The 10,420-nt window shown below is 37.3% G+C and overlaps 2 protein-coding genes across 2 annotated transcripts; both read left to right on the top strand.

The window, feature by feature from the left end:
* Positions 1-698: 698 nt before the first annotated feature.
* Positions 699-1,714, top strand: LOC137958672 (pentatricopeptide repeat-containing protein At2g20540-like). The gene is made up of 3 exons (XM_068805757.1): positions 699-813; positions 892-1,040; positions 1,181-1,714. The coding sequence occupies exons 1-3, from the start codon at positions 699-701 to the stop codon at positions 1,712-1,714; spliced, it is 798 nt and encodes a 265-aa protein (XP_068661858.1).
* A 2,498-nt stretch (positions 1,715-4,212) lies between these two features.
* On the top strand, positions 4,213-9,339 carry LOC137959259 (fructose-1,6-bisphosphatase, cytosolic-like). The gene is made up of 12 exons (XM_068806643.1): positions 4,213-4,677; positions 5,255-5,302; positions 6,102-6,176; positions 6,274-6,335; positions 6,475-6,541; positions 6,619-6,732; positions 7,093-7,179; positions 7,536-7,606; positions 7,711-7,776; positions 7,933-8,019; positions 8,181-8,256; positions 8,891-9,339. The coding sequence occupies exons 1-12, from the start codon at positions 4,519-4,521 to the stop codon at positions 9,005-9,007; spliced, it is 1,029 nt and encodes a 342-aa protein (XP_068662744.1). The 5' UTR covers positions 4,213-4,518; the 3' UTR covers positions 9,008-9,339.
* The last annotated feature ends 1,081 nt before the right edge of the window (positions 9,340-10,420 follow it).

The following is a 10,420-nucleotide window of genomic DNA, read 5'->3' as shown; positions in this document are numbered from 1 at the left end:
AGAGGACGAGTAGGGGCATTTTTGGAATCACGCTAATTTAATGTCGTTTTAATTAACTTGACAACTCCTCGCTAATTCGCAAATGCAGCAGTTGGCGAGGACAGCGAGCCAACCTGTGGCTTGCTAGCTCGCATCCTCAAAATGTCATTTTTTCTTTACGGCGTTTCATCAAACAGGCTTCAAACTTTTCCGTTTTGGTCCTTTTAGAGTTCAGAGTTTAACTCGATTCCTTACTTCTTATCAAAGGCTCTGGTTTGGGAATGAAAGTAAGCGTAAAAAGTAGTCAGGAACAGGAAGATCGACTGGCTTCCGTGCTGCAAAAACGCAATAACATGTCACAATTGAAGGAAGGACATGCCTACATTCTGGAATCATCCGTCTCCGAAAACAGCTTTCTAGCTACTACAATGGTTAACATATGCAGCGTGTATGGCGAAACCAAATACGCAAGGTCAAGGTCAATTTTCAGCCAAGTGAATGAACCCAACATTTTTCTGTACAATGCCATCATTCAGGCTTACACGTAAAAGGAGTCTTATATAAAAGCTGTCAGCATTTACCTTGCTGAGATTCCCAAAAGAAACAAATAGTGTTACTGCCAAACAAATTCACATACCCTTCCGTGATCAAAGCTTCCGGCGGTCTTCGGCACCTGTATATCGTGGTACTGCTCAAATTCTATTATTGAGAATAATCTCATGGAGATGTACACAAAGTGCGATGTTTTTGAAGATGCATATGTTTGTTTCGATAGATTGGCTCGTAGAGATGTTGTTTCTTGGAACACGCTAATATTTGCGTGTTACAAACTGGGTAAGATGAGAAAGGCGCAAAAAATGTTTGAGAGTATGCCAAATAGAACAATTATTTCTTGGACTACCATGATTTCAGGCTACTCTCAAAATGGGTTGCATTCTGTAGCCTTAAAAGTGTTCCACAAAATGCAGGTGACTGGAGTGAAACCCAATGCCGTAAGCGGGGCTCTAGAATTTGGTAGATGGATCCATGTCTATTCAGGAAGGCATGGATTGCTGAAGCTGGTTTGTGTTTGTAATGCCTTAATCGAAATGTATGTCAAATGTGGAAGTATCAAAGAGGCTTATCAGCTGTTTAACAGCATGCAAGAGAGAGATGTAATCTCCTGGAGTTCAATGATTGGGGGATTTGCAAACCATGGCAGGCTCATGAGGCACTTCATCTGTTTGTAAATATGGAGCAAGCCCGTGTGAAACCAAATGGGATTACTTATCTTGGCTTTCTATCTGCTTGTGCTCATGCTGGCTTTCTCAGTAAAGGATGGTTGTACTTCAGTTCAATGACAAAGGACCACTCAATTGCTCCTGGTATCGAGCACTATGGCTGCATGTTGAATCGCCTTGGCTGCTCAGGTTGTCTTGATCAAGCTTTGGAATTAATCAACAAGATGACAATCATTCCAGATGCTACCATCTGGGGTTCGCTGCTCAGTGCTTGTAGAAAGTATGGCAACATCAAAATCGCAATAACAGCAATGGAACACTTAATTGAACTCGAACCGGAGGACACTGGAAACTACATTTTGCTCTCGAATACATATGTGGCAGCAGGTATGTGGGATGAGGTAGCAAGAATGCGAATATTAATATGGAGTAAAGGGATGAAAAAATCACCTGGTTGCAGTTTGATTGAGTTAAACAGCGTGGTACAGGAGTTTGTTACAGGAGATGACTCATAAGTCATACCCTTTACCAGATGAGTTTAGCAGAGTATTGTAGCTTTTGGCTATGGAGCTGAGATTGTGTAAACATGGTTGTTGGGAAGACTCGGCCTATGTTGATATTTTCTTCATCCCCTTCTGTATTCAAATGGGTCGACAGAGTTTCTAGATCCTACCAGTCCCAAGCTTCTGTTTGCATTTATGGATTGTGGGCCAATAGCGGCTCCAGCAGGTGCTCCCGACACGAGACAGGATAAATGGCGCATTTGGTCCTTCGGCGCCCTAACAAAATCCGTAGCCGGCTTACTCGCCATGGACAGAGCAGAGAAATCACTGCCAGCGGGAAAAGAGATGAGAGCATGGGGGATATCATCAGCGAATCACTGGCACAGACCAAGATTGGAGACTATGTGCTGAAAGGGAAAGTGAGAACCAACTCTTTGTCTGTTGTTTGGAAGGCAGTGCATAGATGGAACGGGGAAGTGGTGGTTCTGAAGCAGATTGACCTTTATAAACTCAATAGAAATCTAAAGGACTGCTTGGATGGCGAAGTCAAGTTCAGGTTAAACCACCCCAACATCATCCGTCTTCTCGATGTAATTCAGGTTAGACTAGATTGTGATTAGAAATTTGTTTATTTTGATATTTTCTGAAATTTTAGGGCTGACGGCGGCAGACTTGCAGTATTTGAGGGTTGTGACTGTATAGGGTTTTTATGTTTGCTTCTGCAATGTCAATCTGGTATTTATTGTATTAGGGTTTATTTGGATGAATAGCCAGATAGTGTTTGGTTTTGACGCTTGAAATGACATCTTTGTTGAATAGTTTCATTCTGTTTTGGCCTTCACAGTAGTTGAGAAAGAGAAAATGCTGAATGCAAATGAAACAGATTAGACTAGAGCTGGGTGTCTTCAGTGAACAAGCATCACCTACAGAAGATGAGGGTGACTAGTAATCTCAAGGAGTGTGTTGGGAAAATTATGGAAGACAAACATCCAAAAGAATATGTTAGATAACCACTACAAATATAAGCAGTAGAGAAGAACATATACTGCACTTGACCTTAGCAGGAAACGCCAGTGCACTGGCAAGCAGATTTCTGGGGATGTTTGATTGGCACTCTAACTAAAAGATAGAGAAAGATCATTTTAAAAACAAAGGAAGATCAAAATAATCGGTGGAGGTGGAGAAATTTTTTGAATCATTGTCATAGTTGAATCATTTTTTGTGATCAGGTAATAGCAGAGCCTAGGAAAACAATTCGCAAACTTCCAAGAGTTCAGCACCTCCATGACCAGTTATCAGGGAGGTTAAGAAGTGAAGATGATGAGGTAAATAAATGAAACAAAAAAAAAATCTGGCATTTGATGATTCAGTCTAGTCCTGGACAGTCAGTAATTGATAAATTCTTAACTTAAAAAACCAATATGGCTCTGCAAGGTCCAGTATTTGTCGGTGGTTTGTTTTCCTTGGAGTAGCTTGAATATAAATCAGTTTAAAGGGCTTTTTTTAAGATAACAAGGATTTCATAGTGTTTAATTTGCAGTTTGAAATTTTGTCTTCTCTAAACCCGAACCCAGCTGTTTTTGGGTTGCCTGGCACACTTGTTTATAGCAGAAACTGGTTAGAGAAATTGAGTAGACCTTGTTCTCTTGTTTTGCTTCACCGTTTCTGATTCTATTCTTTCCTCCATGTTTCAGACTTTTTTTTTTTTAAAAAAAATTAGTTCTTAAAAAATAGCTAAGTAATTGTTTATAGTAACTGGAAATTCTGAAATGTTTTTGTTCTTTGTATGCCTATACTTGATGTTCTTGTTCTCCATGTCAATTGCAGATTTACAAATATCTTGGCAATGAAAATATTGCAGGATTTCTTTGAATTATTTTTTAAAATCTATTCCCATATTATTAGAAGATCACAAATTAGAATGACGATTATTATATATTTTTCTTCATTCTCTTTTTATAAGATGATTATTCGTTTTCAACAATAAATTTTACTGATGGAAATATAACTTAATTTTGTTTTTATTATCCTTTTGAAGATATTTTCGTATAAAATCTAATTCTAAAACGTGATTAGTCGTTCTGTTCAAGTCTTTCGATTATCCAAAGTCTCTTTAAATTTTTTATTAAAACATTTAGAAATTTTCTATATTTTTATTAAATATAAATTCCCGCAGCCTCCTTACCTGAAAATATTTCTCGATAACTACGACTTACCGAGCATGATGGAAGAGAAATCTGCCCGCCTCGACTGGTTGGACGGTGTAGCGTCTTGGACAAAGCAGCCAATCTTGCTCGACCAATTATCACGGACCCGCATTTTATTGAAAAGAAAAGAATCGAAGCTGACTCATCGCCTCGTCCCTGTCATTTCCGTTACTTGAATTATTCTCTGCAACTCACGTCGATGCGTCTCTTTCTCTCTTGTTCTCATCAGTCGTCATCTCTCCCAAGACGGTTATCATAAATAGCAGACCCCTCCACGGTTGGACTTCGCTTCGAGCAGGACAAATCACGCGAACGTCCCTCAACTGCTCAAACTCAGCCGCTGGAGGGTCGTTTCCAAGCCAGCAAAAGGCTCGTTATCTTCACCTCCGCCACTTCACGACCACCAACGAGTTGTTCATGGCGGTCATGACACGTGTCTTCTCGCGCCTCCAGTGACATCAGATAGTGCTATCCATTTCTCTCTGCTCTTGTTTCTCCGTTAGTCGACAGGGTATATGTAGGCGCCTGGTGTCGGATTCTTTTTCTTGGTTTGTTACTTCGAACAGTAAAAACGGGTGGTGGGTTTTGGCTTTTCTGGGGGGTGGAGACATGGATCACGCCGCGGATGCTCACCGGACGGATTTGATGACCATTACTCGTTTTGTGCTTAACGAGCAGTCAAAGTATCCGGAGTCGAGGGGGGATTTCACCATCTTGCTTAGCCATATTGTTCTCGGATGCAAATTCGTCTGCGCTGCCGTTAATAAGGTTTTTTTCTTTCTCTGTTTAGTACCTCTATACAAGTATAATTTTGGGCAAGGTATTGGGAGTGAGGCTGAAGTTAACGGATATAGTTTGAGGATTGAAGTTTGTTTAAATTTCCCATTTTGAAAATTGACCACCCAAATAACTTAACCAGCTCTTCGTGTTTCTGTTTCACAGTAGTGCTTTCATTCAAGCTATTTTACGATTCATTTGAATTCATTCTGGTTGGTGTCTTAAAAGGAATACAGAGAACACTACATGGCTGACGCCAATTCTGTTCAATTTTTGTTTTTATAGTCGTGGGTTTGTTTCAAGTCTCTGCCGAAAAGAGGGATAAGTCCAAAATTTATGGAAAATAAAGGGGCTGCTATTTAATGTGCGGATTCAGATCAACATTTCAAAGATTAAATCCGAAGACCCACGTATAACCTTGTCTTGATTTGGTTAAACTTTTAAGCATTGATTTGATCTGCAACAGGTTCTGCTGGTGAAAGTTTCCGATGTTAATATTTCCCTTTTGACTTCCTTCTCTTACTAGTTTGGTCATTCATGGCTTACTCGTATTATCTTATTTGAACAGGCAGGGTTGGCCAAGCTTATTGGACTCGCTGGGGAGGTTAATGTTCAGGTAGGCTCTGTAAATGGTAAAACCGGGAATTACCTTTTGCAGTATTTCTTCTTCCAAAACTGTATTTGATAAGTTTGTCCTTCTCTAATAGTCCAAAGAACTACTACGTGTTATTAAGGCTGTGTTTGGAACACAAAGTGGAGAGAAAAGAAAAGAAAGAGAAGAGGAAGAGGAAGAGAAAAGAAAAGAAAAAGAAAGAGTTTTTTTTTCTTGTTAGGATGCCCACGAAAAATGAGAAAAAAAGCGGATGAGAAATATAGTTTTTCTTGTTTGGATGCATGCAGACAATAGAAAAAAAAATAGTATTATTTTTAAAAAATTATGGTTAAAATTTTCTCTTATTCTCTTTCTTTTATTTTCTCTCTGAATTTCATATCTTTGGGAGAAGGTTCATTAACTAAGAGAGAAAGTAAGTTTTTCTTGTATTTTCTTTTCTCTTCAAAAATCTGTGTTGTCAAACACTTGAAAATGACTCTCCCCCATTTTCTCTCTTTTTTTTTTTTTTTCCTGTGGTTTATATATATGCCCTAAGGACCTGTTTGGAAACCACAGAAAAAATAAAGAAAATAAAAGGGGAGAGAGTCTCTTTCTAGTGTTTGGCAGCACAGATTCTTGAAAAGAAAAATATGAGAGAAACTTAAGTTTATCATTCAAATCTTGCAATTCATCTTAAACATTAAGCTTTTCACTGTTCCCAAATTGCATGTCTTTTCTCTGAATTAAGCCTGACAGTCTTTTAGGGTCTAATACTCCACTGACTACTGTTGAGAAACATTTATTGAACCAATCTTGTATTCAGGGTGAGGAGCAGAAGAAACTGGATGTGCTTTCAAATGAAGTTTTCGTCAAGGCTCTGATCAGTAGTGGTCGAACAGTAAGTCTTGTGTAACACCACACCATGTTAATGGAATTTACGCTACCTCCCTCACGTGGATTTGGTATCAAGGCTTATCTCATATCCCTTTTTTCAGAGTATTCTTGTCTCAGAAGAGGACGAGGAGGCAACCTTTGTGGAGGTATCAAAACGTGGGAGGTAACTGCTTTTACTCTTGCATGTGCAAAGAATGCCTGTATTGTCTTTGTCTTCTTTTTTTTCTTTTTTTTTTCTTTTTAAGAATCTCTGTAGGGACTCTGTACTAATGCTTCAATTTAAACTTTTGCTAATAGTGCAGGTACTGTGTTGTATTTGATCCTTTGGATGGATCTTCCAACATTGACTGTGGCGTATCAATTGGAACCGTATGAAATCCATCCTATCCCTATTAGTTGTGCACCGTGTGGTGGCTTCAGTTAATGTGGCAAAATTTTGCTTACAGATATTTGGAATATATATGTTGCAAGACACAGATGAACTGAAACTTGAAGATGTCTTGCAACCTGGGAAGAATATGCTGGCAGCTGGGTATTGCATGTATGGGAGTTCATGCACGGTAAAATTAACCGTATCATCTTCTAGAATGATTCCTTAAGGGTCTGTTTGGAACTCCTAGAAAAGAAAATGAGAATTTGACCACTATTATTCTAAAAAGTAGTTAGTAAAAATAAGATAATGATCAAATTCACCTTTTCACTAACTATTTTTTAGAATAATAATGGTCAAATTCTCATTTTTTTTTCTTTTCTTTTCCATGGGTTTCCAAACAGACCCTAAGCCTTGATGCAAAAACATGAAAAGAACTATCCTTAATCATCAGCAAAACAGCACCTAAAAGGTCCTTCTATGTGGTACATCGTCATATAATGCTTTATTAGCCATACAAACCTGATCACATAAATTTTATGTGTTGCAGCTTGTGCTGAGCACCGGTACTGGTGTAAACGGTTTCACACTTGATCCATCTCTTGGGGAGTTTATACTGACTCATCCGGACATTAAGGTGCATGCAGGATTTTATTGGTTAATTTTTTCAGTTAAGCAAGAAATTTCTATTTTTGACAATTCTGTTTCCTGAATTTATTGAAACAAAGTGTCCTGGCCCTACTCCCAATGCTGTAGTTTCTTAGATCCAAACAACTCAATGAAAGATTTTCATGTAATTCATGGGACCACAAGTGGTAGAGTAAGCAAATAATTGATCAGCATCAAGAAAAAAATTCACTAGCCAATGCCAAAATTATCTACACAAGGCTTCTATTATGATGATTGAGAAGTTGGTCTGGTGAATCTGTTCCCAAATTTACGTGCAGCAAACTCTTATAAATCAATGAATTCTGTGCTTCCTTTGCCATGTAGATCCCCAAAAAAGGAAAAATTTACTCAGTGAATGAAGGAAATGCTAAGAACTGGGATGAGCCAACTGCCAAGTGAGTTGGTTTAGTTAACTAAATATGGTCTTTTATAATTTCTTGGTTAGAATGCAGTTTGTGAGAGTACTTTTTTCTTTTCTTTTTCTCTTTTTGTCATGCAGGTTTGTGCAGAAGTGCAAGTTTCCAGAGGATGGTTCATCTCCGAAATCACTGAGATATATTGGAAGGTACTTGACAACATTCAGTGTCCAGGATCTGTTGCTGTATTTGTTGCATATATGGGAACATCTGTTTGAATTAGTCTTTCACTTCATGATCCAAATGACATTCCAGTGATGAAAAGTGTCATTTGATATAGCTACTGATGCTGGTATGATTTGCAGCATGGTTGCTGATGTCCACCGTACATTACTTTATGGAGGTATCTTTCTATACCCTGCAGACAAAAAGAGCCCAAATAGGAAACTTCGGTATGCAAAAACAACTTTTATCTATTGGCTTCCTTCAATTAACTATAATGCCCAGCCAGGTTAATGTATTATTCATGGTTAGAAGGATAACGAACTTCTTGCTCATGTACTAGCAAACAGTGAGCATTTATGATCACCATAGTTTACTCAATTTTATGCAGTGTACTCTATGAGGTCTTCCCTATGTCTTTCTTGATGGAGCAAGCAGGGGGTCAAGCATTTACCGGCAAGGAACGGGTATGTACCATTGCATCTGCACTTCTGTTTTTCAGTTTCATATGTTCAGTTCCTGCGAAGCTGACGAATTGCTAAAATAGCAATCTTCATGTTCATCAGCATCTCAAACTCCTTTTTTCTGTAAATATGAGAAACCAGAATGTGCTTGTTTTATAACATACTTATGAGAGAGCAAGATATGTAGTAATATCCTCCCTCTTTGTTAACCAAGCCTAGGGGTGTCCATAGATATGGAATTTGATACAATATGCTGACCCGTTTTGCCTCTTGGTGTCATATCCGGTCACATAGAACAGATATAAAAAATAATAAATCCAACATAACTAGATAACAATTGTGTCATCCACCTTAAAACCTGATGTGTCACCTGATATGTGACAAGTATTGGCTACTGCATAGGAGGTATATGAGCCCATGGATGAGAAATGATTTGTTTCACAACGACCTCGTAGTAAGGAAAAATAATTTTGAAAGCAAACTTGTTAACAGAAGTATTTCATGTCACTGCCTCTTTAAGAAATAAATGAATTAGAAAAGCTTTTTGAAACTTTACCTTCTGGTCGTGATTTTTTTGCTGACCTTATATTCTCTACATACATGCTTCATACTAATAGGTTCAATTTCATTTGGCTAGGCTCTTGACTTGGTTCCTACAAAGATCCATCAGCGATCACCTATCTTTCTTGGCAGCAATGACGATGTTGAAGAAATAAAAGCAATCTATGCTGCAACTGCAGAAAAAACAGTATAATCTTGAAAAATAGAAGCTTCCTTCCAAATACAGTCTAACCACCTGCTCCTGCATCATCGTTTTCCTTTGTGATTATTATATAAACAAAGCTCAAATCTTCATGATATCTCCTTGTAACTATGAAGTCATTTATATAATCCTCTTGATGCCCACTTTCCCCCATTGTGCAATTTCTACATGCATGATGCGAATTCATCACCACAACAACTTGCAAGAATGCATGGATATATCCCAGGAAGAATAGGTGTGTGGAAACTCAGAACAACTTGTAACAATACATGAATATATCCTGGAAGAATATGTGTCAAAGCTACGATACTCTTCCTTTATGCTCCATTATTATCATGAGCAATAGAACAGATGACAGTATAAGGGACCATTCTCCATATTGAAAGTCATAAAAGTAGTATCTGTCTTCTATACTTGTTGAGTTACCACTGACTACCAAAGCCACATTGTTAACACTTTCCTTTATCCCCCATTTGTGAAGCTTATCCCATGGCGATTGAGAGAAAGCTTATTTGAGAGCAGGATCGTAGCGGCTGGACCAGACAGAGAAACGCCATTGGGCGGAGCATGAGAAAAGGAGAGAGGGAAAAGAAGGGGGTGAAATACGATTGAACAAGTAAGCGAGTTTCTTTCCCAATTAATAAATTCAAGATCTTTCTACTGGTTAATCTATGTAGGATTATTCTTTAACACTCTTGACTCCTGAGGCCATTGACTAAAACGCGATCCCTCTCTCAAAAGCACACATGTTTAAGGGTTAAATGGTAGACTTGGATTCAAAACTTATCACTCTACCTTATCGAATCCCCCATCAACTAATTGTTTTGATAAAACTCAATTTCAAAAAATTATACCTAAATTATATAATAAATCAATTTCATTTGAGAACAAAAAATCATCGTAACTAACTAGTGTGTGTTTGAAATTATGGTGGGGATGCAAATTAGTGTTGGTCCTTGTTTTTCGTAGCAACACCTTGAGCTTATTTTAAGAGAATTTACACTTGCAAAGTAGTTGTAGAAAGAAAGGATCAAGCATTTTGGTTTATTTAACCCATTTTTATAATTAATAAAACCAATGGTTTATATTTAATAAATAAATATTATCAATTAATAATACGTAAAAATATATATAGTGTATTAAAGTAAGCATTTGATCAATTATTTTTTGTTTAAGCATTCATTTTTATGTTAAAGTTTATCTTATATTATTAATAAATTAATAACTTAATTTATTATATTTATTTCTGTTATTTTTATAATTACTCATGGGCATAGTTAATAGGCTCACGTAATTATTGTATTAATGTACAATAAATTGTAATTATTAAATAATATAATATCTAATTTAAGTAATTAGTATATTAATATATTTTAATTATATATTAAATTACTTATTTGTGTA

The sequence above is a fragment of the Aristolochia californica genome, unplaced genomic scaffold, assembly GCF_029961685.1.
Source record: "Aristolochia californica isolate CCGP_79_NKW_82.1479 unplaced genomic scaffold, dmAriCali1.0.hap1 SCAF_3, whole genome shotgun sequence".
NCBI classification, from domain to species: domain Eukaryota; kingdom Viridiplantae; phylum Streptophyta; class Magnoliopsida; order Piperales; family Aristolochiaceae; genus Aristolochia; species Aristolochia californica.
Note: the sequence above shows the minus strand (reverse complement) of the source record. Positions and strands in the feature narration are given on the sequence as shown.

Bases quoted from the DNA above. Each gene is read 5' to 3' on its own strand.
- LOC137959259 (XM_068806643.1), top strand. From the start codon at position 4,519: ATGGATCACGCCGCGGATGCTCACCGGACGGATTTGATGACCATTACT. The intron at 4,678-5,254 runs GTTTTTTTCTTT...TTATTTGAACAG, and splicing joins TCTGCGCTGCCGTTAATAAG to GCAGGGTTGGCCAAGCTTAT. The intron at 8,020-8,180 runs GTATGCAAAAAC...AATTTTATGCAG, and splicing joins AGCCCAAATAGGAAACTTCG to TGTACTCTATGAGGTCTTCC.
- LOC137958672 (XM_068805757.1), top strand. From the start codon at position 699: ATGGAGATGTACACAAAGTGCGATGTTTTTGAAGATGCATATGTTTGT. The intron at 814-891 runs GTAAGATGAGAA...CCATGATTTCAG, and splicing joins ATTTGCGTGTTACAAACTGG to GCTACTCTCAAAATGGGTTG. The intron at 1,041-1,180 runs GTTTGTGTTTGT...AAACCATGGCAG, and splicing joins GGCATGGATTGCTGAAGCTG to GCTCATGAGGCACTTCATCT.